The sequence below is a fragment of the Calypte anna genome, chromosome 20, assembly GCF_003957555.1.
Source record: "Calypte anna isolate BGI_N300 chromosome 20, bCalAnn1_v1.p, whole genome shotgun sequence".
In the NCBI taxonomy this organism is placed as follows: Eukaryota; Metazoa; Chordata; class Aves; order Apodiformes; family Trochilidae; genus Calypte; species Calypte anna.
Genome location: NC_044265.1, coordinates 1,692,028 through 1,719,877, shown reverse-complemented (window position 1 = coordinate 1,719,877; position 27,850 = coordinate 1,692,028). Strand labels below are relative to the sequence as shown.

At 48.2% G+C, this 27,850-nt stretch overlaps 3 protein-coding genes across 9 annotated transcripts in view; 1 reads left to right on the top strand and 2 right to left on the bottom strand.

Moving 5' to 3' along the window:
* Nucleotides 1-661: 661 nt before the first annotated feature.
* NFS1 (NFS1 cysteine desulfurase) lies at nt 662-14,981 on the bottom strand. Its single transcript, XM_030463007.1, has 13 exons — nt 14,832-14,981; nt 14,658-14,725; nt 13,705-13,821; nt 12,387-12,470; nt 11,619-11,771; nt 10,252-10,345; nt 7,958-8,092; nt 6,451-6,608; nt 4,972-5,077; nt 4,738-4,819; nt 3,318-3,401; nt 3,109-3,198; nt 662-2,483 (listed from the first exon to the last, which is right to left on the bottom strand). Exons 1-13 carry the CDS (start codon nt 14,956-14,958, stop codon nt 2,420-2,422), a joined length of 1,362 nt encoding a protein of 453 aa, XP_030318867.1. The 5' UTR covers nt 14,959-14,981; the 3' UTR covers nt 662-2,419.
* Nucleotides 14,982-15,007: 26 nt separating this feature from the next.
* On the top strand, nt 15,008-17,282 carry ROMO1 (reactive oxygen species modulator 1). The gene is made up of 3 exons (XM_030463006.1): nt 15,008-15,049; nt 15,545-15,675; nt 16,972-17,282. Exons 2-3 carry the CDS (start codon nt 15,545-15,547, stop codon nt 17,078-17,080), a joined length of 240 nt encoding a protein of 79 aa, XP_030318866.1. The 5' UTR covers nt 15,008-15,049; the 3' UTR covers nt 17,081-17,282.
* A 1,447-nt stretch (nt 17,283-18,729) lies between these two features.
* Nucleotides 18,730-27,850, bottom strand: part of RBM39 (RNA binding motif protein 39) — a 30,626-nt gene continuing 21,505 nt past the window's right edge. For 6 of the 7 annotated variants that reach the window (XM_030462999.1, XM_030463003.1, XM_030463002.1 and 3 more), the window contains 5 exons: nt 23,634-23,666; nt 22,458-22,533; nt 22,185-22,290; nt 19,832-19,910; nt 18,730-19,735 (listed from right to left, as the gene is read on the bottom strand). In XM_030462999.1, the coding sequence (XP_030318859.1) occupies nt 19,635-19,735; nt 19,832-19,910; nt 22,185-22,290; nt 22,458-22,533; nt 23,634-23,666 (395 nt within the window). In that variant the 3' untranslated portion in view covers nt 18,730-19,634. Of the gene's footprint in view, nt 19,736-19,831; nt 19,911-22,184; nt 22,291-22,457; nt 22,534-23,633; nt 23,667-26,324; nt 27,322-27,850 lie in introns of those variants that run through there. The other variant, XM_030463001.1, reaches the window with a different exon arrangement.

Sequence of the window (27,850 nt, the reverse complement as noted above, 5' to 3'; positions counted from 1 at the left end):
AGCTGAATGACTTGCAGATGGCCCCACTTAATAACCAAACAAGTAACAAAAAACCAACCAACCAACCAAAGTCAAAAAAACAAACAAACAAACAAAACAAACAAAAAAAAAAAAAAAAAAAAAAAAAAAAAAAAAAAAAAAAAAAAGGGGGAAAAAACCCAAAGGGAAAAAACCAAACAACACCCTCACTTCTGAGTTACAGGCAGTTCCATTTGGAAATATTCTCATCCCAAAGAAATTTCCTTCCCCACACAAGAAGCTTTAACCACATTCAGTGGTGTACAACCAGATTTCATCCCTGGCATTACCTCTGTCACATCCCCACTACAATTTTTTCCTCATCTTGTCTGTAAGCATTTTCAAACAAACATTTGTTAACAGTGTGAAAGAGTTGCCTGAACCATTACATGATAATTTGTATTTTAAATCTGGGCACAAGAGGGACTCAGGATCTGGGGCTCCCTTTCCTCAAATCATCACAAAGCTATTTGAGTTAAAAAAAGAAGCTCAGATCAGGCACTGAGTTTGAGAAGAATTTCCCAAAAGTCAACTTGATGACAGAAAGCTCCTAACAGGGTTGGAGCAAATCATCTTTGATGTGATGTAGCAACTCACTGATTGTGTTCAGCCAGAAAGGTGGATCTGAAAAGACTGAAGTAGCCAAGGTTAAGTCTTATCTGTATTTTTTTATCATCCATGAAACACAAAGAACATTTTCACAAACATACAGTTCTAAAACATGCTGGGAAAGTGTTATCACATGCTTAATCCAGAAAACATATATGTGGATGTGTGGCCCAAGGATCAAACATAGCACAAACAATCTCTAAAAACTACTTATCCATACAGTAGTTTGCAAAATGTTCTGATGAAATATAAAGGTGCCAGCCCTACAATATTATAGCTGCTAAAGCTAATAATTTCAGCCAGCACAAACGAGGATTAGCTTTGCACTACAACCAACCTCATCTGTCCTTGGTAACAAACCAAACCAAACCAAACAGCCCCACAAGCTTCTGTACCACAATCCACCTTGTGAATTTAGCTTCAGCTTTCCATCCCGGGGTTACTCCAGGAGGAAGCTGCCACCCAGAGCTAAGGATGCACTCCCAGTCCCCAGGATGCCTGAATCCAGCAGCTAATGCAGCCTCCACCTAGCAACAAACCAGCCTGGGAAGCTCTCTGCTTCTGCAACTGATGCGAAGGCACTTGGTAAGATGGGTGAAGTCTCCTCCTGGACACATCAACATGGGTAAGAAAGGAGAAATGCTGATCTGAATCAATCTCATAAATCCCTTTTTAACAGACACTTTCCCTCTGCACTCCTTGGGGAATTCCCATGGAAGTCTCAGCTACAGCAATGCAGTCTGTCATGCAGAAAAAACTCCACGGAGCTGTTTTATCTCCAGACAAAACATTCAGGCTCACTGGGCAAGACCCCCTGAAGTGCCAGAACCAAATGGCTCACAGGCAAACTCTTGAGTATCAGCAAAGGAGACTTCATCAAAACGGGAGGGGAAAAAAAGCCCAAAACAACAAAAACCCAGAGTGCATTAAGACATTGCATTTTATTTGCTCTCCCCACAGCCTCTACCACTCGTGTTCCAACTGAACTGGTAAACTGCACCTGACACATTCTGCCTGTCTCCCTCTCCAGTCAAGTTTTCTTTCCTTATCTAGAAAAAAATTGCATGGAAAAAGCACAATGGAGGGGACAGCAAAGTGCTTCATCATCATCACATCATAAACTCTGTAAAGCAGAGGGATATCTTGGACCAATGCACATTGGTCTGTATAAGCATCACCCAAAACAAGATCAAACCAAGGAAAAGGAGCCAAAAATACTCAGTTTTAGATTAAAAAAAAATAATAAATTGGTTCTAAACTGCATGTACAACTGAACTGTGAAGGCACATAGCCACCCTGAGGCCTCCCTCTCCTCTGGGAATGCCAAGCTTCAGCCTAGCTGAGACCCTCTCACTACACAGCACGTCTGAGCAGCACCCACCCAGTGCTGCTGCAGGGTGGGCACCAGCAGGAGGCATGGCCACCCCTCTGGGTGCAAACACAGCAGCCACACAGCATGTTTCACACTGAGAACCAGCAGCCTCTTGCCTGGCTGGCCTAGCAGTAACACACTGATTTCACGTTCTTATTAGAAAATACATTCCCCAAATTAATTAGGTTTGGGCATTAATTTCTGTGTGTCAATAGAGATGCAATGGGGGTGACAACATCCTGCCTTTCTCCAGGATATAGATTAGTTTCATTTTTGGCTTCTTAGACTTTGTGATCAGAAAGGAGAGCTTTCCAGTCAAATTGCAAGTGTCAAAAAGCAGAAGTGCTGCATAATTTGTTCAGGAATGTACAGAAAATGCATTTTAATCCACATCTAGTCCACATATAGTGATGTTTTGTCTCAGTGCTGAGTCCACTTAATGCTTTTGAGGTCGATTCCATCCTGCACCATTTCCCAGAGGGGGCTGTAAAGAAAGGAGAAAAGTGAGGGCTGTCTAAAATACAGGGCACAACATTAACAATAACCAAATAATTTCATCAGCTACTCAAGATATTAGGGGATATGTAGCTACATATCTTCTCCTTCTGGAGGTCAGTGAGCTTCACATGAGCAGTCACTCACTGTGTCCTCAGCCCAGAACACAAGCAGTGAGAGGGCAGGTGCTCCACCTCATCCCCCACTCTCACTTTGGGCACAAATCACTCGTGTCTCTCAGAGGATGAGCCCTTGCATTTGACACATCCCAGCTGAGTCAGGAGGCTTTCAGTTTCACCAAAATAAAAGGACACAAACTCAGTAACACCTCCTCTGGCTTAGAAACCTCTGGGTACTGCCCTGTGTGCTTGCTCTACTCATGCTCTTTCCCAGAACAAGGCAGAACTGGGAGCAGGTTTGTTACCAGGTTTGTTTCCTTAAAAATTTGTCACTACTGTTAAGATCAGGCCCACGACCCACTCTTGCTACACTGCTTGCTTATACAGAGACATCACCAGATTTTTAAAGCAAACAATTACTTTTGAACTAAATCCAACTCTTCAAGTGATGACCACACCTAAGAAGTCTTGGTGCTCAGTAAGGAGCTGGCTCACCTCATCTCCCTCAGCCTCTTCACATGCTGTATGCACTTCTGCACTGTGTAATCCACTTCTTCTTCTGTAGTGAAACGACCGATGCCAAACCTAAACAAAACAAAACAGAATAACTAGAATAACCTGCATATGGAAGCATGGCAAATAAAATCCACTTTTAACAGAAAACAAAAGTATCTGGAAGCACTGGGGGAGTTCACTTCACACACCTGATAGATGAGTGAGCCAAATCTTCATCTGTTCCAATCGCCCTCAAGACGTAGGAAGGCTCCAGAGAAGCTGATGTGCAAGCACTGGGACAAGGAAAGGCAGATGAGCTTCAAACTTTCCTTCACGTGCAGAAGCTACACTGAAATAACACCTCACCAACTTCCTCCAACAAAGAGCAAGCCCTTACAGACAGCTGACAGTTCTGTGACTCCCTACAACAATCTGTAGCAGCCTCCCCTGCCGCTCAGTAACCCCCAGGGAGCACAAGCAAGAGTGGTACTGAAGGAAAAGAATGGCAGGGAGTAGAGGGGAGTAAGGGCAATAAATGAGGAGCATGAGGTAAGAGAGCACAGGCAATGCAGTAAGAATAAACACAATGCCAAACAAAATAAATGGGAATGCAGCAGGAATGCAGACTAAGAGGTAGCTGAAGTGCAGGCCATGAAGAAAAGACAAAGGAGCCAAGACAGAAGCAGCCAGAGAAGGTAACATACCCAGAGGAACATTTAAAATGAAGAAAGACTTCACAAGCTGTTTGGCAGCAGAACAAGCCAATGAAAAACAGTGCACAGAGGAACCCAGAGCAAGCTGATCCAGTTATATTCCTCAGCAGAGAGAACTTCCACCTTGAAGCAGTTAGGCAGAACTGGTGACATGGTGTTACTCAACGTTCACAGGCAGCAACATGCAGCACAAACCAGAGCTGTCTGCAGCACTGGGCTGCACCAAGCAGAGCCTCACAAGAGATTTTCACATTACAGAAGTGTTTGGCTTCAGAGACAGTCCTGTGGAGACTTGTTCTGCCTGTTCATAGTGCCAACACATTTCTAGTGAAGACATGCTGACCACTTTGGTCTCAAAGGGAAGGAAACATTACTGGGCACTCCTGTACAGTCAACAGAGCTCCTTAAACCTGTAGGTAAGGAAGCTGCTGAAATGCTGGTGGGCTTTACACCCAGTGTCACCAGCAGTTACAAGTCAAGGCTACTCAGACTGAAGGTTAAGCAGCCTGCAAGATGAGCAGACTGGAATTTCTGGGTTGGGTTTCCTGGTTTTGGTGCTGTTTTTTTATTGTTGTTATTGTTGGTTTTGGGGTTTGTTTTGGCTTGTGTTTTTTGGGGGGGAGGGCTGCATGGGGAGGGCTGTTTGGTTTTTTTGGTTGGTTGGGTTGGGGTTTTTTTGTTTTGTTTTGGGCTTTTTTCTGTGTGGGGTTTATTTCCTTTCAGGACAAGTAAATCTGAACTTCATTTGAAATGTGCCACTTGACAGAATTACCCCCTTAGAATGCAATCAGTGCCAGGCTGCCTCATTAACTGAACACACACATACAGGGAGATCACCACTGAGTTTGTACCTCCATTAACAGATGTGATTCTCTCACCAAAATACACTGCTGCCCTTCCCACACACTCCACCTACCTCCCTGAAGACAGAGCCACATCTTTCAGAGCCATCAGAAGACTTTCCCCTTCCACATACGCAAAAGATAAATTGATGCAGCCTGCACACAAATAAATCAAATAGAAAAAAAAAAAAAAGCAAACTTAAATCAACTGAAATTTTACTCCACAGAGGAGCTCTTGCAGCTGAAGTGGTTACTCAGCCACTGAGGAGCTGAGGGCTCTGGTGTGCTGAGGGTTCTGCTGACATCACCTGGGTAGCGGTGCTCTCTGTCTCCGTTCATCACCACGTCAGGAACTTCCCTCATGATTTTTGTCACCAATCTTTCTGCCAGCTGAGAGATTCGTTTGTGGTCATACTAGCAAAGACACCAGAGAGACCAAAATCATCAACAGTCTGCAGTTTAACCTCACTTGGCATTACCAGCTAGACTGAAACAGCCGGGTTTGGTTGGACTGGGGAAAGAACACCACTGGAACTTGAAAAGAAACTGTCAGATTTACCACTTACCTGAGAAACTTACCTCCTCCAGACACAGCTCCAAAAGGGAACTACCAGTTTGGTCCTAGCTAGGCTCAGGCCTTCAAGAATATTCCAGGCCACTCAGATCTATATATACAAGCTGCCCAATGTGCTTTCATAAAAGCACTGAGTTCTTTGTGTCCAAAGACAAACCAGGTAATGCACTGCTGACACATTTTGCAGCAGAAGGAAGGGCAGCCATGTGGTAAATGCCCCTTGTTTCTGTAGGAGCTCTCAAACTGTACCACATAAAAACATGGACTTGCAAGCTGCTGTGAGCTCAGTTTTACAACACCCAACCTCTGCCATGAGCTGCCTGCTGCAGGGGCTTGTTCTAGACTGAAAAAAATGAGGTCACTTACATGAATAAAGGAGTAAGGGCTGAGATCAGCTCTGGCACACAGAGACAGCCAGACACACACATGCAATTCATGCTTGTTCACACTCTTGAAAAAAACTTCAGAAGAAAACAAGGCTATCTCAATATTATTTGGTTTGGAAACACCCAAACTCTGCCAGGAAAGAAAGAGAATCCAGACCTGAGCCTTGTGCAGCTACCACAACCATCCAGCTGGGATGGTGAATCTCTGCCTGTCTGCCAGGAAGAAGCTTGATCCTGTGTGTGCAGATACCTGGCTTATGCATCCCCCTGGCACAACATTAAGGGATTTTTACATTCCTACTGTAAGGAATGTGTTGGTGCCCACCAAGAGCAGCAGACAGAGCCTCAGACACCAGACTTAGCAAATGAACTTTGCTGTCCAAGCTAGGAAAAAAAAATTTTAGTTGCAAAGCTGCTGGAAACCTGAACTCATATAAATTTAATAGGTATTACAATGGACTAGGAAGTCTTCATATTTTTTATATACAGTACATAAACATGATTTATTCTGCTTCAGAGATGTGGCTCACACACATGTGCAGAATGGAAATGAGTCAAGCACTTAAAGCCATATTTCACAGCAACTGTCAACTGTAAACCTATAGCAGAAAACCATGATTTAAACCACTTGGAGAAAAAAGGAAACCTAAAAAAGCTGAAAACCAACTCCCAGCTACCCAAAAACATCCTTGAAGACCTCAAAATATTTACTTGATGTTACAACACAACAATAAAATGTAATTCAGGCACATGGAAGGAATCAGAGACCTTACTGGCCCCGTTCTATTATTTCCTGGAATCCAGAACCAGGATCTTCTCCCACATACCTCCATCTCCTGCTGTGCCACTTCACAGGCTGCCCCCAGCCCCACTGCCAGGGGGGTGGGCACTGTCCCTGAGCGCAGACCCCTCTCCTGGCCTCCCCCACTCTGCAGGGGCTCCAGCCTCACGCGTGGCCGGCGGCGAACGTAGATGGCACCAACCCCTGGAGAGGAGGGAAAGCTCTTTTAGTGAACCCACACCCTTCTGGAATTATGAAAAGGGAGCTCAAGGTTTGGAAACATCCCTTGTTTCCACAGCAAACACGTATCTGGACACTTCACTGGAGAAAAACGTGGTGAACACCTACAGAAGCACAATATTTTTCAGGAAATGGTGTTCATTCCCAGTGTTCTTCTTCTTCTTCCTTCAGGATCTTAAAGCTTTGGCTATAAGAAAAGCTCAGTTCCTCTCAGTGTGCTTCAGCCACTCAGTGCCTCTCTTACTCCTCACAACCCCCTTGGGAAGCTGCCTTTGCTCTGACTTTTTAATGTGCAGATGTTTTGTCCCCTGGTGTTCCCTTACTGAATTCCAACTGAAGAGCTCAAGAACTCCACACTCCTTCCCCTGCATCCCCAGGCCAGCACCAGTCCCAGGAGTCCTCTCCCTTTCTTCTCATTAGGGAGACTCACCAAATGGCACTAATTACCAGAGCAGATGACACGAGCCAATTCTGACAGCAAGCCAATTTCACTCTCTAGTATCCTCACCTAGAAACCCAATTTCCATGTCTTCATGGGCCTTGGCTCACCTAAAAAGTGACTGCCACCACAGGAAGAATGGCTGCAACTTCTGGTCATGATAAGCTGCAAAAATTAGGTTTTTGCCCAAAGTTATATGTTGAAAACTCAGTCCTTGTCCAGAGGACCCTTCAGCTCTCAGGAGAACTGATACAGAAAGAAAAGACATACTGACAAAATAGTAATTTTGCCTCTTGTTTCTCTACAGGCACACAGAACACAGCAAACCTGATTTCTGTCTTTCTACACAGAGTTTTACAAACTAAATGGACTGTGACACTGATGATGGCTGAAATTTTACTATCTGGGGGGCAGCTGGATTTTAAACACCGTTCTGCAAAGAAGCTGCACAAATGGGGTTGTGTGGGGAGATGCCATTGGAAGCAGGAGACAACCAAAATCAAAAAGAAATGAAACCTTCCAGGTATCTTTTGATGCCTGAAGTCAGAGTTTCATCTCAACTTTGTTCTATGACCCAATTATTTAATTTCAAACCATTCCATCACCAGTGCTGCTTCACAGCAGGCAGCTGACTCCTGCAAAGCCACTCCTTCTAATGCTGCCACACCATCAGACACTGTTTGTTCCTTCAGTAAAGCCACCTCACAACACATCAGCACACATCTCCTGTCTGACAGCCATGCCTGGACTACTCCAACACCAGACTGGAATAGTTTCTACAGTTGAAATAACAGTCACCATGACAGACAGGTTTGACTTCACACCTTCAGGTAGGCATGCAAACAATTCTCTAGAGAAGCACTCAAGCAAGTACCTTTGGGCCCATAAATTTTATGGCCACTGATGCTCATGAGATCAATTTTCATGTCATTGACATCCATAGGAATTTTACCAACTGCTTGTGCAGCATCCGTGTGGAAAAAAACCTTCTGTGCACGGCAGATCTCACCTGTCATGAAAACACAAGGGAAAAAACTCCACATTATCCATCAAATCTTTGATTCCAACAAGGAAACTAAAGCATCAGTTCACAGCAGGTAACTGTTCTGAGGAAGAAGGTGGTGCTGTCATGTTTCTTTCACAGTGAAGGGTCTAAAGCTGTGTAGAGTCACAGAACCCCCGACTGGTTTGGGTTGGAGGGACCTTAAAGCTCCCCCAGTGCCACCCCTGCCATGGTCAGGGACACCTCCCACAGCCCAGGGTGCTCCAAGCCCCATCCAACCTGGGCTGGAACACTGCCAGGGATGGGGCAGCCACAGCTTCTCTGGGCACCCTGGGACAGGGGCTCAGCACCCTCACAGGAAAAAAGAATTTCCTAATGTCCAACCTAAATCTCCCTGTGATCTCCTCCTGTCTCCCTAAACCTCCTCCAATCTCTCTGAAGGAGCTACTCTGGCTGACACCTCCCTGGGCACCAGTTTGGGGAGGTCAGCAGGTGAGACTCCAGTGAATTTCTTCAGTTGGGAAATTAAAAAGTGAGCTTGTTTTCAAACCCCCAACCACCAGGTTTAAGTACAAATGGTGTGCACAGGACACCCAAGTTTCCCTTCAGGGATGACTCCACAGCTGGACAACACTAACTTTTGTTTGTTTCTTTCTTTGTTTCTTTTTCTGCTCAACCCAGTCCAGCAGAAGCCAGCCTTACTTTCAAGTTTATGCTTGCCTAGTAGTTTTTATAATTTCCTTTTTTATTCAAGTTTTGCAATACTTGGCCTCAAAAACATTGTCAGGATTGTCCTCACACACACCAATTCCTCCCACCCCAGGTACCTCAAGTCTGTCACCAATGCCTTTGCACCCAGAGCTAAAATACACTAAAGAACAAAATAAGACAATGTCTGTGGGCAGTGAACTTAAATATTATTTTCTCTCATAAAAAATACTATTTGTCATCACAACTCATCTCCCACAGGATCTGTGCCCCTCCTCAGCTTTATCTGTCACAGGAGCTGCTCCTCTGGGCAGCAGGAACAGCATTGCTGCTGCTGCTCCTCCCAGGCTCCAGCAAACTCTGCAAGCGCAGTCCTGGCCCTGCTGTCCCAGTGTCCTGGGAACTCCCTCTGGGAACCAGAGCTCGGCACCAGGAATCCCTGGCATTTAAGTGTGGGACAACAGTGCCAGGCTTGACAACAGAAGCACAGGAGAGAACTCCAGGCCTTGAAGCAGCTCAGCTGCTTGTGACACTGACAAGCTCAATCACTTGTCCAGGAAGAAATGTAACCTTGAAGAGCCCTGGGGAAAATGCTGCCTTGAGAATAATAAAACTTTTAAAAAGCAGCAGCTAAACAAGAGGAAAATCAGCTGCACAACAGGATAAGGTGCCTGCCACAACTTGGGAAAACAATGTTCTCCAGAACCATGAAGCAGACACCCCAGGGCAGAGGCCAAAGACTAAAAATGGTCTAAAAACTCAAACACTTTCTGAAAGGACACCTTGAGCATAAATGGGGCAGAGGGATGTTTTGTCACTGTCATGGGAATCATTGCCAAGGAATGAATCACCATGGGATCCAGGGAGCTGCCTGTGTGGGCCTCGTGCTCACCCTGCCTTCCTCAAGCACCCAGGTTCTCCAACTCTCCCTTGCTTTCAGGTCCCCAACCCTCATCTGCCTGCTCAGAACCTGGCTCACCCTCTCTCTGCCTCCTGTTCCACAAACCTGGCTCTTCAGCACCCTTGTGACCTCTACCACAACTCTTTGTGACTGTACGTGGCAATACTGGGGTGAAGGGGTGTGCCAGTGGGATGCCCACCATCCCCTCCCGCACCAAATCCTGCACAGTTCTCCCCTTAAACCCTACAAGTGCTAAATAAACCACTCCAGCATGTGAGCTCAGCTCAGCCTGACAGTCTGTGCATTTTCCTCACCCCCTGCTCAGTTCAGAATGAAACCAGCAGCACTGATCTGCACCACGAGGCTGTCACTGCTGCAGTGCTCACTCCAGAAGCTCTGAGCTTCATCCTCATTTCCCTTTTCACAGGAAGTTCTTGCTCAGGACAGCATTATTATTCCTTAACTAGACACCTAATTGTTTGCCTCAGTAGCAGCTGGCTATGAGAACATGAAGTAAAATGTAGGAGCAGTGATGTTGGGCAGCCCCTGCACTCACCAATGTCACGGATCGGCTGCTTGACTCCGATTTCGTTGTTCACAGTCATCACAGACACCAGGCTGGTGTCTGGCTGGAAGGCAGCCTGCAGCTCCTGGGGAAATCCAGACACAAGCTGTGACTGACAGCAGAACTGAGGTTCCTCTGCACACCTTCATTTGCAAGAAAATCTGACCCACCAGCCCCCTAATCAGTGTGTCACCAAAAACCCCTTGGCTTCTGACAACCAGTCCTGGGGAGAGGACTGACCCTGAGAAGGGGGCTGACCCTGAGAAGGGGACTGACCCTGAGAAGGGGACTGACCCTGAGAAGGGGGCTGACCCTGAGAAGGGGGCTGACCCTGAGAAGGGGACTAATCCTGCTGAGGGGGCTGGCACAGAATTTCTTCAGGAAGAGGAGGGTGACCAACTGAAGCAGCTCCCCAGAAGTGGTGACAGCACCAAACCTGCCTGAGTTCAAGAAGTGTTTGGATGATGCTCTCAGGCACATGGAGTGATTCTGGGGGTGCACTACACAGGGACAGGAGCTGGACTTGATGACCCTGATGGGTCCCTTCCAACTTGGCAGATTCTGTGATGTTCTGCTTGTGTTTCTGCATATCCTAACCCTGCCATGCACTGTGCCCCCTGACCTGATCAGCTCAAGTCAGAACAGGCACTTGCTGTGTCTCAGACATTCCTCTGAACTATCCAATGAATTAAGCACCCACAAAGAAGCTGCAGCCATGGCTCAGCACAGACAGGGTGGCTGTAAAGGAACAGCACTATCTACAAAAAAGTGCCATGCAAAGACTGCCAGCTGAGTTCTGACAGATCTGGAGCAACATTACCCCACAGAGCTCCACCCCACCACATGCAGTGTCTCTCCAAGACAGATGATGGGGCTAGAAATAAGTGACACTGTCCTGGATTACAGGACACAAAGGATCAAACAGGCACATGCAGCCCCTGACCCCTGGGGAGCACCCAGAGGGGTCACAGCAGCTCAGTCTGATGCCAGGAGGAGCTCAGGTCATGAAATGTCACCACTAACTCCAGTACCAGAGCCAGCTCTACCCAGCCAGGTACTGGGCTCTCCCCAAGGTACATAACCAGCATGGCAGCCAAGTGACTGGTGAGATGGGAGATGGATGTTTTGGTGGAGAAAAAGTCTGGAGCACCAGACAGAACAGAACAGAACAGAACAGAACAGAACAGAACAGAACACCCTTCTCCAGCTGTGATGCTGGTTTGATGTGACTCTCATTCTACCTTGTGTTATTTATCACTCCTTCTTCTTTATAATCAAGATGCCACAAGGTCCTCCTCAAGACCTATTTGAAGGAAAATCCTTTTCTGTTTTAATTTCTCTGTCAGTAAACCACTTACCTTCAAGTCTATGAGTCCATTTTGTTTAACAGGCAGGTAGGTGACCCGGAACCCTTCTGCCTCCAGGGAGCGGCAGGAATCCAGGACACACTTGTGCTCTGTCTGGGTGGTGATGATGTGCTTCTTCCTGGACTTATAGAACCTTGCAACACCCTGCCAGGCACCACAGCAACAAGAAACCTGCTGTTAGATCACTGGAGAAAGCAGGCTGGACACAAAGTCACCAGAAACAAGAAATTTCTGTTGCAGTGGTATTCATGTGGATCTTCCCTGTCTGGAAATGAATCCCAAAGGTCCTGAGATGTAATTCCCATGTTCCCATCAGCACTCAGAGCATCTCTGTCAACTGGTGCAAGTTCTGGACCTTATTAAGAATAATGCTTTTCAGAAAACATTTGCAATGGAGTCAGACACCAGAAGTCTGAACAACCTCACCCTGAAGGTTAAAACACAACCTGGGCTTAGTCAGAAGAGTTTGTACCCAGCAGATGTCAGGATAAGGATTCTCACTGCCTGAGCAGAAGGACTGCACTTGGTGCATGTGACTGAGCATTAAACTCTCCTCAAAACCAAGCCCTGGGCTCCAAAACATCCCAGGTTATGGGTGTGTAGCTGAATACCACCAGGAATAAATCCAGGAATGCAAATACTTGATAACTTGGCCATCATATTAACCTTTAAAGTGCTGAAACATGCATACAGTTGTTAAGAACATAATTTATTATTAGTTATTATAACTTTTCCATTATATTTATGATTAAATTTTACCTTGATCGCCATATTATTTGATTCTGTTGCACCACTTGTAAATATAATTTCCCTTGGATCAGCTCCTATTAAATCTGCAACTTGCTGTTTAAAAAAGAAATACAATTTTCATTTGTTAAGATAAAATGCAATCAATTCACCAGAGCCAAACACATACAAAATGCTCCCAAGCAGCTCCCTGTGAGCCTCAAGGGGGTTACAGTCTGTATCCAACAAAATCCTGCTCCAGGTGTGACAGCTCAAATGTCCCCATCAGTACCAAACACATAAGGAATTCCCAGACAGCAGCAGGGGGATCAAGCATCAGCCTGTCAGGAAAGGATGTGACAGTTCAGTGGCCAAAAATCCAGCACCTATCACTTCTAAAAAAGAAATTACAAACGCCCAAAGCTAAGGTGGCCAAGAAGGTCAATGGCAAACTGGGCTGGCTCAGGAACAGCGTGGCCAGCAGGTCCAGGGAAGGGATTCTGACCCTGTGCTCAGCCCTGGGGAGGCCACAGCTTGAGTCCTGTGTCCAGTTCTGGGCCCCTCAGCTCAGGAAGGAGATTGAGGTGCTGGAGCAGGTCCAGAGAAGAGCAAGGAGGCTGTGAAGGGATCCAGCAGAATTCCTGTGAGGAAGGGCTGAGGGAGCTGGGGGTGTTGAGGCTGGAGAAGAGGAGGCTCAGGGGAGACCTCATCACTCTCTCCAACTCCCTGAAAGGAGGTTGGAGCCAGGGGGGGGTTGGGCTCTTTTCCCAGGCAACTCTCAGCAAGACAAGAGGGCAGGGTCTCAAGTTGTGCCAGGGGAGGTTTAGGTTGGATATTAGAAAGAATTTCTTTCTGGAGAGGGTGATCAGGCATTGGAATGGGCTGCCCAGGGAAGGAGTGGATTCTCCGTGTCTGGAGATCTTTCCAAAGAGCCTGGATGTGGCACTGAGTGCCATGGGCTGGGAACCACGGGGGGAGTGGATCAAGGGTTGGACTTGATGATCTCTGAGGTCCCTTCCAACCCAGCCCATTCTGTGATTCTACGAAGGTGAGGAGAACAGGAAAATATGAAGCAAGCCCAGTGACTGCACTTGTGATCCCAGGAAACAGAAAGCCTGAGCCTTAATTATTGGTTTCAGCCATTTCAGTTGCTCTGACCTCACTACTTTTTCCAGGAATAAATCAGCTGAAGCACAGCAGGGCTGTAGGTGTTAACATACAGCAAGCTGCCAAACCCAGCCCACAGAGAACTAATGACAGGAGTTCTGTCCCCACTTGTGCTTTCCTTTCCATGCAGAACTTCCTTGGCAGCAGCAGGAATCCCAAGGGAACTGGGGGAGGGGGAACTCACCCTCCTGGCCCTCTCCATGGCAGCCTCGCTCTCCCAGCCGTAGGCGTGGGTCCTGGAGTGGGGGTTCCCATAGTAGGCAGTCAGGAAGGGGAGCATGGAGTCCAGGACCCGGGGATCCTGCAGGACACACCACACAAAGCCTCACAAACCAGGAGGAAAAGCATCTCTGTCCCCCCTGCACACCCCACACACCCTGCTCAGCAGCAGGGCCTGGGCTGGGCTCAGGGCACATTCTGAAAACTTGGGGTTACTGTGAGGGTGCTGAGCCCCAGGGTGCCCAGAGAAGCTGTGGCTGCCCCATCCCTGGCAGTGTTCCAGCCCAGGTTGGATGGGGCTTGGAGCACCCTGGGCTGTGGGAGGTGTCCCTGAGCATGGCAGGGGAGGCACTGGGGGAGCTTTAGGGTCCCTACCAACCCAACCCATCCTGTGACTGCACATCACACCCAGCACAGGCTCAGCAAAACCCGGCTCTGCCAGCCCTGCCCCGGGGCCGGGAGGTGACGCAGCCCCTGGGGAGATGTCCCGGGGCAGGAGGGGACCCGCCGGGCACAGCGCCCCAAGCCGGGGGAAGTCTCCTTCTCCGGAGCCTTTCCAAGCCCCCAGATGTGTTCCCGTGTCATCTGCCCGAGGCGATGCTGCTCGGGGGGGGGGGGGGTGGACCCGATGATCTCCGGAGGTCCCTTCCCCCCCCTGACACTCGAGGATTCTCCGAGGTGCCCGGGCGGTGGTTCGGTTCGGTTCGGTACCACTCCAGCCAAGCCGCGTTCCCGCGGGGCGGGTGTCAGTTCCGGGGGGGTCACGGAGCCCCGCACAGCCCGGGGGTTCCTCCGAGAGGCGAAACCCCTGCGGGGGGCGGCCCGGACCGAACCCTGAACCCCCCCTGGGGAGCCCGGGGATGCGGGACCGCCGGGACGGCCCGCGGGAAGGGGAGGGGAGGCTGACCCGGCCCTTACCAGCGGGGTGGTGGCCTGGACGTCCATGTAGAGCGGCCGGAGGGCAGCGCTGCCATCACCGCTCGGCCCTGAGGGGACAGAGGGGGAGGGGGCGGGAGCCGCCGTCAGCGACCGCGGGAGCAGCGGACGGGACCGCGCCCCGGCCTCCGCCGCCCCCGCCACGCACGGCCTTACCCGGTGCCGGTGGCTCTATGCGTCCCGGTTCCGGTGTCGGTGCCGGTGCCGGTCCCGGTGCTGCCGCCCAGAGCCGGCGAGAGGCGGGAGCGGAGAGCGGACCCCGAAGACAGCGGCGCAGCAGCATGGCGGGGGCGGGCTGGCCACGCCTCTTCCGCTACGTCACACCGGGCGCCGGAAGTGGAGGCCGTACCGGGCGGCGGAGGGCGCGGAGAGAGGTGCGGGAGGGGCCGGGGCTGCGGCCGAGGGAGGGAGGGAGGGAACCAACCCCCCCACACCCCCCTCATCCCCCCGGGACGGAGCCCCCGGGACGGACTGGCGCGTCTAAAGCAGCCGGGAGCGGGGCGGGCACTGAGAGCCCCGGTGCGAGGCCTTGGCCGCCCCTCCCGGGACAGCGGCACCGCGGGGCCCTCTGCGGCCTGAGCCCCCGCCTCGCCCTGCGGCTCGGGCTCCGGAGCGCGGCGGCAGCTGGGGAGGCCGGGCCTGGCAGGGCGGGTGGCCATGCACGGCTCCGAGGAGCAGGGCCCTGAAGCGGCTCCCGCAGCCACAGAGCTCCCGGTGCTGTGTCCGCCATCCCCTCCCCGGCTCCTTCCTCCTCGGCAGGAGAGGAACCAAGTCTGAAACCCGCAGAGCCTCTGGAGCTGCCGACCCGCTGCCCACCCCGGGGCGGATCTCGGGGTGTGTCAGACAGATCCCTGCCCTTTCCTTTCCAGATGCCTGTGACCGTGGGCCCCTACGGGCAGTCGCAGCCCAGCTGCTTTGACAGAGTGAAGATGGGTTTCATGATGGGCTTTGCTGTGGGCATGGCAGCAGGAGCACTGTTTGGAACCTTCTCCTGCCTCAGGTATGCCCAGGACACAGCCCCACAGACAGGGGGTGGCAGAGCAATCACCAGGGGGGAAATGCTCTGCTCTGGGGTGGGGAAGGGGCCCCGGGGCTGCTCCTGCAGCTCCAAACCATCCCCTGAGCACTGCTCTCAGCCCCAGGTGGGTGACAGCATCACCCCCAGGGTGCTGTGTCCCAGGAGGCCACAGTTCCACAGCCCTTTTCCTGCTGCTGGTGTGTTGGGAAGCAGCTCCAGGAGCAGTGGGACCTGGGAAGCTCCCCAGGGATACTGCAAGCTCTTGGGTGCTGCACCAGGGTTGGTTTGGGTGTCCCAACCCCTGCACAGAGCAGGGACCACCCTGAGGGGCACGGGCAGAGCTGTGGCTGCTGCTCAGTCCCACTGTGAATCAGAGGGACCAAACACCACTCCCTGCCCTGCCTGGCTCTGGCTCTGGCACAGCTCAGGCCTCAGGGAATCACAGGAATCATCTCTCTGGCACCTTGCAGAACGTTCTGCTTGGGTGTTTAGTCTGTGCTAAGCCCTGGGCAGTGCTCAGGTGGGGAGCCTGGAAGGAGGAAAGGGCACAAAGTCTCCATCTGACTGAGGTTAAGAAGTGTTCTGAGTGTTCCCATCCTGGGAGGTGTCAGTGGGACAGCACTGGCAGAAAATGCAGGTTCAGGGCAGGCAGAAGCAGCAGCCACAGCAGCTCTGGCAGTCTGGAGTCACAGCTGTGCCACTTGTGTTTCAAAAATAAGTGCATGAAACTCCTCAGGCCCCACAGGCACTGCAGTGCAAGAGCTTCCTGAGCAGGAACAGTTCTGTTTGTTTCTGTTTGAGCTCAGGTAAACAGGAACTGGGCACCAGGAACACCTCTGGACACTTCAGGGCCTTTGGAGTTTCTCTCCTGTTAAAAATCTCCTGTCAGTGGGAGATGGGAAGGGAGCTCACAGCATGATTGGACCTTGCTGCCAGGCAGGGTGGGAGCTCAGCAGCTCGGAGCCTCTGTGTTCTCTGGCAAGTCAAGTACTTGGACATCACAGGTTTGGGTTTTTTTTTCTCCCCAAATTCAGGGTGTTTGGGGCAGATGGAGCTGTTCCTGCTGGTGCCTGGGCAGGAGGGTGCAGCATCAGCTGGTGCTGCTGCAGGGAAATCCTCTGAGCTGCTGGCAGGGATCACTGGAATTGCCCCAGCTCCGGGGGGCTGCAGAGCTCAGCACAGGCACAGCCACGTGGGGATTGAAGGAGCCAAGAGGTGTTTGGAGCCCTGGGGCAGCCCTCAGCTTTTCTGTGATTCCTGTGTTTATTCCTCTCCCAGGATTGGCATGAGAGGACGGGAGCTGATGGGTGGAGTTGGCAAAACGATGATGCAGAGTGGAGGAACCTTTGGGACATTCATGGCCATCGGGATGGGGATCCGCTGCTGACCGCGTCACCCCCTGCTCCTCCTCTGCCAGGAGCAGATCTGGATACCTGAAGAGAGAACAGTTCCCCAAAGGGAGGGGGCACCATCCTTGCTCTGCTGATTGTAAACGTGTCTTTTACCAAATTTCTACTTTCCTCCCCTGGCACTGAGACCCAGCAATCCTCTGTACCCCATTAAAGCTCCCGTTCCCCAGCCCTGTACCGCGCACACGTTTCCCTGTGGTGCTTGGGGTGTGGGAGTGGAGCTGCCCTGTGGTGTTCCTGAGTCCAGGAGGTCATCCCTCTCCTCTTGCAGAGCAGGGGTGGGGGAGTTGGCCCCATTCCTGGGCTCCAGGCAGGAATTCCTGGGTTCCAGTCACAGAGGGCAAACGCCCTTCAGAGAGTGAGGGCCCCAGCAGGGTCTGGGAGCAGCTGAGGGGAGTTTGGGCACCTTCCTGCCTGGCATGCAGGGAGCAGCCAGGGAACTGCACAGAGAAGTCATCCAAGGGCTGGAAAATGGAAACGTGGAGCCATCCTGTGGTGTCCAAAGGTGTTTTTTGATGTCACCAAGATGATTTAACAGCCTTTTCCCCACCACCTCTGGGGGATGGGGTTGGGCAGGAGATGGCTCCCTGCTGCCCCAGCCCACAGCCTGCCTGGGGAATGTCTGGTTTGGTGTTGTTATCCCCAGGATTTGCCTCTGGAAACAAAGCTGATCTTCATTCCTCCCTTTCTGTTTAAGGAGAGAATGGGTTGGCAGCAGCAGAACCCAACCCAGCACCTGCAAAGTCATCCAGTCCAACCTTTAACCTGACCTCTACCCTCATTCTACCAACCCACTGCTAAACCAGATCCCAGAGCACTTTACACCATTTCTGAACTCATTTGGGGATGGTGATTCAACCACTTCCCTGAGCAACCCCTTCCAGTGCTTACCAACCCTTTCTATAATCAAGTTTTTTCCTCACACCCCACCTCAACCCCTCCTGGCACAATTCAAAGCCCTTTCCCCTGCTGGGTACAGGGCCTGACCCCTCCCCTCCTCTGCTGCTCCCTCTTTTCAGGCAGCTGCAGTTACCAGGATGGGAGAAACACCAATCTGACACTACACCTGGCTCAGGAACCTCACCCAGAGGAACTGCCAGCAAGAACCAACTCAAAGCAACAGCAACACAGCTGCCCTGCCACAGCTCTGGCTGTTTTCTCTACTGGTGGGGGTGCTGACAACGATTCCCAGCAGGGACAGAGTTTCTTGGCTTTCTGCAGCCCCATCTCCCCCTCCCAACCCTTCCCTGCTCCATTCCTGGCTCCGCTCCTGCTCACCCCCTCCTCCTCCCCCAGCCCACAGCATCCCTGCACACAGCTCATGCAGCAGCAGCCAGAGGGGATCCCCATGGGACTGAATCCAACAGGGATGAGTCCTGCAGCCCCCCAGTTCAGGACTGGTTGGGGAAGCTCGAGCAGAGGCAGGCTCAGAGGCAGGAGATGATCCTGGGAACGATTTGCCCCGAGGCAGGGGGCAGCACAGGGAGATTTGCACCCAGCAGGAACCAGCTCTGGCTTTCTCCTGGAGGAGTGGCATTCCCAGCACTTCCAAGCATCACTCACTCACCTCCAGCCTTTCACACACCCTGCCCCAGTCACAGCAGGAGAGGGGAGAAATAAAGCTTTGTGAAGGCCTTTTTAAGAGAATTTTATTTTGAGTGGTTCTTACAAAGATTGTTGCAATATGAAAGTCTTTGTTTGATAGAAATATCAAGCTGTCTTCTCAAACACACTGAAGTAACCCAAAAATATATTTCAGAGCTCACAGAGCTTAAAAAGAGCAAAGATTATATGCAACCAGAACAAAACATGTTTCTGTATTTCCTACTCATTTTCAGACTCTGCTGAAATCCTTCGACTGTGCCCCACTGCATACAAAGAAACTCATCTGGAAATGCAGAGATAGTTTTGTTTGGAAACTTTAGACACACCTCACACAGTATTTACAAAGAAACTTTTACAGATACATTAATCAAAAGTTACCATCAAGAAATAAAACCCTTCAATCCTATTTTTACCAATTATTCAGCACAAACCAAGCTGAGTGGCTGTCTCGAGTCAGCTTTCAGTAGCCTGTTGAGTTTTCCATTTATACAAAACACTAAAGATGTCCCTTCATAAAGTCTATCTCTGATATCAACCTTGCGCAGATCACCTACATTTAGTGAAATGTAAAATGTAATTGCTGCATTAAAAGAAAGGCTTGTGAAACATTAAAAATGCCATCATGTCCCATCTGCCTTTTACAGAGAACTTGTTTTCTATGAGCTACTTCTCAGTTCCTACAGATCACCTTAGTAAATGTACAAGAATTACAAGGCAGAACAAGAAGTCAACAGCTTTGTATACAGTGGAAATGCTAGTTAGGGAGAATGAACACACTGCATTTCTGCTTACTTCATTTTATTTTTAAAGGTAGCAGGAAGTGTACACAAAATGACATTAAATCCTTTCCTTTAGTTTTATCTAAATAAAAGATAACTCAATCTTCCTCCAAAAAATAACTATGTACAAAACTGACTAAATCCATCTTCATCGTCGCACAGGAACCAGTAGCTGGGTTGCAGTCATGGAGTCCGGGAAAAGGCTGTGGTATGTTGGAAGAGGTACATAGGCTGCTGTAATCATTTTACCTGTTTGGAAAAAATATTAAGAACAATAAATGAGTCTTTGGTCACTTCTGTAACTCCTGAGCAGAGGGCAGCTCTGCACAGAACCTCACTACTCACCTGCAAACCACCTCCCGTGCAGCGCGTTGACGGCCGCGATGGCGGCAGCGATCGAGGGACACTTGACGTACACATTGCCCTGCAAGACACAAGTGGGGGGCCCCGTGAGTGGCTGGAGGAGCCCCACAGCCCCCCTGACACCTCCCTGCTGTGGCTGTGACAGGGACAAACCTGCAGGCAGTGTTCCCACTGCTCCCAACAACGGGTTCCGACAGGCAGAAGCAGCAGGGAGCAGAGGGTGGTGCCGCTGGAGGGGTCCCAGTTACCTCTGGATGGAACTGGGGCAGAGCAGCCCCAAGGGGACCCTGACCTGGCACCAAGTGACAGGCTGCTCACTTGAGAGCTCTTCCCAGAGAGCATCAGGCAGCTCCCCAGGACAAATCTCAAGAGAAAGAGGGAGGCAGGAGGTGTCTGATCACCCAGAAATTCTGTCCACCAGCAGCCTCAGCAGTGCTGCAGGAGCTCTGCTCACTGTGAGGTTTTCAGAGGGATTACAACAAATTCCCCCTGCCCCAGGGCAAGCAGCAGGCCCAGAACTTCAAGGCAGACACTACTGTAAACATCCTGTGGGAACTTCAGCATCTGTCTTGCCTTGTACAAGGACTGAGACGAAGGGACAAAACCCCTCAGAGCAGAGCAAGAGCAGCCTGAGATGGTCTCTACGGGAATGAGAGGGAGATCTTTCCATTCTGCCACAGATACCTGAAGTTTTTTTATCTGCAAATGAAGCCCCAAAACAGCCTCACCCCGAGTTCTGCAATACTCATTCAAGATGCCCACAGCAATGTGCACACATTTTTCTGGCTGTGTGCTTAGAAAAAAGAATGCTGACAGAATTCTTGACCCAGATCAGATCTGAGCTGACACAGATTTTACAGGAAAAGAATGTATGAGCAAGGAGAACCCTCCTGCCATTTCTTCACAGCAGCCTTTGGCAGCCTGCACAAACTCCTTCCTCTCAGGGGGAACCCAAGGGCAGGGGCTGGTTTCAGGCACCAAGCTGCTCACAGCAGTTCTGTTCCCAGCACAGCAACAGAAAGCTGTCACTTGGTGTCACACACAGAGCCACAGGGCAGGTGCTGGGTGGGACCACAGCCTCTCCCCACAGCCCATGACACTGCCAGCCCTCAGTCTGGGCTGTCTGGGGAACAGAACAGCACAGTGGAAATTCACAATCAAATGCAATATTTTAAAATGCCTGGGGCACTGCTGTGCTGCTGTGACAAAGCAGATGTCACTGCTTTTAAATCTATTTGCTAGTGAAACAGATTTGCAGCTCTGTGTGCTCTGGATCTGTGGGAGGTGTTTGGTTATTGTGGGTTTTAGGGGTTGTGGGTTTTGGGACGTTTTGTGAGATGATTTTTGTTGTTGTTGGGTTGGTTATTTTTCCATCTGTGGAAGGACAGTTCTGAGACAAAAAAGAGAGTAACAGTAACACTGCTGGGAAGGTTTTTACAGCCCTGCAGTCAGCTTGAGGAGTAAAACCTGCCCAGAAAGCTTGAATGTTGCCTCCTCTGCTAGGCAACAGCTCAGCTCTAACCTAACAGTGCAGAAACCCACATGAAAGGGTTTCAGGTGACCAGAGTCTTCTCCAAAAGCAGCACAACAAAGGTTTGTGAGCACAATCCCATCTGTTCCACACTGACAGGGACAGGAGAGGCCATTTCAGCTTCACACAAGGGAACAAATCCCAACAGGACACTTCCAAGGTCCAACAGCTACAAATTTATCTACTGCTGGCAGTGTTTGGAAACTGTACTTCAATTTGGGCTGTGAATTCTGTATCAAAGTGACTCAGGCAAAATACCTTTGCAGACCTTCCACAGTTTATGTTCTAGGAGCTGGAACACAGGGGAAAAGATAAACAGTGGTGCAAACAAAGTGATCCCTCCAGGCACCAGGCTGTAACAAAGCCTTCAGCAGCAGCCCCTCTGCTCCTCCTGCCCACTCCAACCCTCACAGCCCCCTCAACACCACTGCTTGGGACATCCCAGGGGATGGAGCAGGCTGTCCTCTGGGAAAGGTTGGGTTCTCCACAAGCAAAGGAAACTAAAGTCCTGGCTTTTGGGAAAGGCCCAGCTTAAGGGAAAAGCCAAATATGCCAACATTCCAGAGGTTTCTTTCCACAGAAACTGAGTTCTGCCAATCTGTAAGATCAGAAAACTGTTCATGTCTGCATCTGAGTGACCCACAGTGACTCAAAACAAAAGGGAACCACCTACGTTCTGAAAAACCTGCACAGAAACTTCAGAAAATTTCCAGTTCAGCAGGAAAAAAAAGATTTGTAATGCTCCCTCCATACAAAACAGAACTCCAAAAAGCTGCTCAGTCTCTCCCTGGATCCAGGCCTTACCTGAGCTGAGTTTTTGTCTACATAGATGTGGATAACTCCCCCATGTTTGTTACATTCCTCGATCACATCATCTTTGATTTCTGTATCCCAGCCAGCTTCTTCTTCACTGTGGGAGGTATAGAAACAACAGGACAGACGTGGAATTATTACTCAGAAAAAATCCACCCTGAAACCCATTCAAAAAAGCCCCTCTGCCAACATTTTGATTCCTTTCTCAGATACTGAAGTAATCAAAAAAGGCCAAACAGAAACAGATGATAATAAATCACTTACGTTTGAGGATTAAACATGTTGGAAAGCTGGAAGCACTGTGTTGCAAGTGGTTGTACAGAAGCAGCTGCAGCCAGAACTGTTGCAATGGAAAAAAACAGTAACAATTTTATGAACTTGCTATCCACAGCTCCAAATTAAACTACTCTGTTCTACCCAGCCTTTAAAATCCAAACCTTCAGCAATAACAGCAACAGTTCTAACAGAAAAGTGAAGACAGGAAAGCAAAATGCATAATTAGAGACAACCTGTGACAGAGAAACTTTATACTGATCAATACAGAAAGCAGCACAGAGGAGCTGCAGCTGAAGCTACAAAGGGAAAAGATAACCCTGTACATTGATTTTGGCAGATTTTCAATTTAAAACATTTAAATGCAGACACAGGCATCTTCATACACATCTGAAAAATCTGCCTGAATTGTATGTATGCCACCTTAGATTTTTTTCTCCTCACAGAAGCCAACCTGCAGCTCAGGGTGGAGCGGCACTTCCCCCCCTGACCTCATGGGAAGTGACAGACACATCTGACAATTCTCTACATGTGTTTTAAAGCACCCTGAATTATCCTTCAAAAACTGTATCTCTACTTTTGTGCCTTGGAAACACAAAGCACAAAATATTTGACAACTGAATTTATACACGTTTTATAGTTTCCCAGAAAGTCCCAATCATTACTTGTCACTTAGTGCTGCTCCTCAGCACAGAGCAGCTCATGACAGACAAGCACTGCTCTGCTTTCCATCTGCAAGCTCCTGGTCCTTCAGCTGCACTACTGGCAGCCTTCTCCTTCCCCCTGCAGCCATCAGGGGTTACACAGTCACCCAGGGGCTGTAACCCCAAACTCCTGATTCTCCAATGACCCCTCCACTCCCTCCTCCAAGGCAGGAATTCCACACCCAACCACAAGTGAGCCCACAAAAAAACCCACACAAGCCCACACATTCTTTAGGACTAATATATGTCTGGAGAACAGAATCAGAATCAAGATCAATAATATCATAATATCAATCAGTATCAATAAAATCAGAATATCAATCATCAATACATACTTGGTTCCTACAGGCAGGAGCACAATGCAAATCCTCAGGCTGCTGCTAAGTCCTACACCAGCAGCATTTCACTTATCAACATCTTAAACAAAACCTACTGGTTACAAGTTATAACAAATGTTATTTACCTTCACTCTGCTGAGATAGTCTTGTTTGCAAATCTAGAGAAAAATATACACAAGGAAATTAGTATGCTTGCTACTAGTGTTGTGTTACCTGCCAGCCAGGTTGTTCAGCCTGTATTGTGGTTAAGAGTTTGTTCAAGCTCCTCAACCAACTCCCACTGTTCCTCTCTAGCTGTGAGGAGTTTCACTAATTTCAGCTTCTCAGCTAGAACAGATATTCCCTGACCCCAAAGTACTTCAAAGAGAAAAAGTACATTAAAGAGAAAGACACAACCGTGTCCTTTAATTCTGTGTTATCACTTCCACTTTGCCTTGGCTGAGTTTGAACCATTTGTAAGATCTATTTTGTTCCATTAAGAACAATAATTACAGCAATTCTTAGAGGCATTCATTAGAAGTTTGGCATCTCAACAGAAAGCATTTAAGACACAGTTATCCATGTGACACTCTGAAAGCAATTATCAGTTCCATCTCCAGTAGTGTAAGGTGACAGTTCACCTGCTACCTTTTCATATAAATGTCATCAGGATACCAATTGTAGTTTTCAAATGCAAAACATTACAAACTGTTCAGAACATTTAATTTGCCAAGCAAACACTAATTACTTGTAAAACAATATAAAGCTCTTCTAATTTGAAATAAGGGGAACAGAGAAATGAAACTTTCTAACCATTTCCAAGTGCGTAGCTCCAATACTTGACCTCTTTAAACAAGCAGATAAAAGAATCAGGATGCAAGAACTGGAAGCATAAACCTCTCCACTTCCATTCCCATCTCATTCACACAAACAAAAGGTGTCAGAAATACTGAAGTTCACCATCACCTCAAGTCACTTGTTTAGAAAGCAGTGAAATAATGGACCCCAAGTGAGCTTCCAGGCTTACTTGAAAATACCTGAGGATATCAGATGTCAACGTACTTTTCCCTTTTCTGATAAACCCTCCTCCACAGTGACTCTGGGAGACCAAAAGAAGTTATTTTTATTTATTTATTTTTGCTTTAAGTATAAGGCAATGAGAGCCCTGAAGGCAAGTCTTAAGTACCTTCCCAAGTGACTTCCATGGAAGAACACAAACTGGGAACCTCACTGAAAAATAAAGAGATGCAAGGAGCAAGTTCTGCAGGCTGAGCTGTAACAAGAACTGGCTCCACCTAGCATCAACACACAGAAACCCTCAACTCCACAGAATGAGAAAAACCATAACAGGGAAGGACTGTCTTAGCCCACATTCTGGGAAACCTGCATGGATTTGGCTAAATCTGTAACTAATTCCCCAATTAATTACAACCCAAACTTTTTTTGGTAAAGAAATGTGTTTTTTTTTAAATAACAACCCCCAGCCTCCTGAAGCACTTGATATACGAGGACAGAGCCTTCTCCCTCTGCAGCTGACACAACTGCACATACACACCAGGTACACCTGAACTCACCACTTTTCACCCTGGGGCTCTGCAGCCAAATGCAGCAGATCTACACAGACCCTCAGTTCAAATTCTGTCTGGGACCAAGAGTAAAATCTGTTCTTAACACAGGAGGAACAGCTGACAGCATCTTCTGGCAGTAAGTTTCACAGCTTCACTCTCTGCTACCTCTGAAACATAACACTCTGTGCATCACCTCTTGTATCAACTGAATTTCTCACCACTCACAACTGAGGAATGGTCTTCTGCCACTTCTGCCACAATTTTAGCTTTGTATCTCTTCACTATCAATTCTTAATTCTTCCCTGTGTGCAGTTCTAATGGTATGTGGAAACTAAATATAACACATGTGCTTGTTAAGGTCAAAATAACTTTTTCAGCATGTTCTGTGTACAAAATCTGTAAGAGGAGCAAATGCAGCAGGATTAAGATGTACATGCTTAGTAATGAAAAAGCAGAAAAAGCTATCAAAGCATTTTGTGTATTAAATGAAGTGACCTGTTTATTTTGAAACACAGCTAACTTCACAGAAACAAAACCCTGCCAAGCATTCCCCAGATTTCTAAGTCATTACTTGTGACAGAAGAGCTGATCCAGCTGGGGTTCTGGATGGTAACACCTACTCATTCATCCCTCCACAGCAGCACTGCCTCAATGGTTTTCATAAAGAGAGCTCCCTCCCAAAAGGAAGGAATGTTCTGTCCCACGAAGCATTACAAGAATGGTCACAGAATCACAGAAATGAGGGGTCAGTTGCCTCATGGGCATTTCAAGTTTCAGATTTTCAGACAGAATTTACTCAAAAGCTCACAGATAAAACTGTTCAGCTTCAGTTCTTTTTCCTGCTGGAATTTTCTCCATGGGAATAACATCCAAGTTCTCAGGTCTGCCATGGAACTAATTCTTCCCTATTTCAGCTTAGTTCTTGAAGAGGCCACGTGAGTGACCAAGCTGTTCATGAATGTGTGTGTTCCCTCAGAGGCTCAGGTGTGCTCTCCTAGGGGCACAGCTGCCCTTTCAAAAGGCATCACACAGCTCATTTCCACTCTTTGATCACTGGAGTGTTGAGCTGTTTTCCTTCTCCTTGGCCATGTTTCACTGCTCAGCTCCCAGGCTACATCATTGGAATTTATTTCATCCTGAGCAGATGAACACCACAGCCCTCTACTGACAGGACCTCTGGGCTTTATTCACCTCACTCCTACTCTTACTGACCATCATTATTAACCTAATATTAAGAGATCAGCCCAAAATCTCAACTTTGGCTTTACCAACAGCCTCTGGCTTTCCCCTCTTTCTGTGAGGAAGTTTTACACATCTTGTACTTCCTCTACTTCTCCAGTTTCTTAACTTCCAAATGACACAAGTTAGAAGCTGAGCAGGAAGAGTTCCACTACTGCTGCTTGGTCAGGGAAAGGCAGTGTAATCAAGGACTGTTAGTCCTGAAATGCAGTTTCTCTGAAAATATGCCAACAATATTCTCCAGTTTCCCACACTCAGTGTGACACTTGAAGGAGAGAAGTGAAGTCAGTGACAGTCAGACTGGAAATCCGTATTTCTAGTTCACCTTTCCTTACATTCCAAACTGTATGCCCAGTGTCCCCACTACAGACTGAGGCAATGAGATTATTCTGAAATGTTTTCATTCAACCTCAAGAGTCAGTCAATCTTCACCTATGTTTTCATGTCTTCTATAAACTGATTGCTGGTAATTCTCAATTTATCTACTTCCCAAACTAAAACAATTTCAATTTATAATTATATATATATCTATCTTATTATCAGTCTTTTCTCTAGTCTTCATTCACTCTCTGCTTATTCATTATTTCTTCTGAGGTAGTTAATCACCCTTGTTGGTGTGGAGCCCATGTCTAACAGGATTGTTTCTTCTTTCTGTGGAATACAGATCCAACATAGCATTAGCAATTTGGAACTGAAGAAACTTGCTGGATACTGCCTGTCCAAACACCAAAGTTGCTTAGATCATAAGAATTTATTGCCTTGTTTCTTCAACCACTGCTTTTGAAATGAGAAGCCTTAGTTACAGACCTGTTTTGTTTATCCTTCCATTTAAACTTGAGCAACTCAGGACCCCTCAAGTCAATGGTCATTTCTATTCTCATCCATAACATCTTCATTACTTACCAAATTGAGTTTAAAATAGCATCCCCTCTTCATGAGTCAGTGAGTGTTTGATGAAGAAATTTGTCGGATATCACATCCAGGAATATCTGGGCCCCACCATTATTACTAGCAATTCTTCTCCAATCTGTATCAGGGAAGTTAAAGTCTCCCATAATGACATAATTCCTGGTAGTAATTTTCTCTAGCAAGAGTAAAGAGATCTTTAATCCATAACCAAATCTCACTTTGGGGATAGCTCATGACTCTACTGTAGTAAAAAGCTTAATCTTTTTCCAAAAGTTACTTAAGTTGCACATGTCTGCATTATTCCTTTTGTACCATACAAGGGGATTAAACAATGCTACTCCTATCAGCTTTTATTTCTACAGTTACTAAACATGCACATTCTTCACAAACCTGTATTCAGCCTCATTTATTGCTCCACAGCCATGCTGTCTCACACTGATTCCATGCTTTCCTAACAGTCAGACATTTTTGGCCATGTTCCTGATTTGGGAAGTTAGGATTTGTTTGCCTTGCTTGTTTCATATCTGGGGGTGGGGAAAGGATCCATGGTTTTTAAAAAATACTTCTCATTGACTACACCTGTTTCCAAGCAAGACTGTCACACCACCATCACCTGCATTAAAGGTGATGTATTGTTAGTGCTGTAC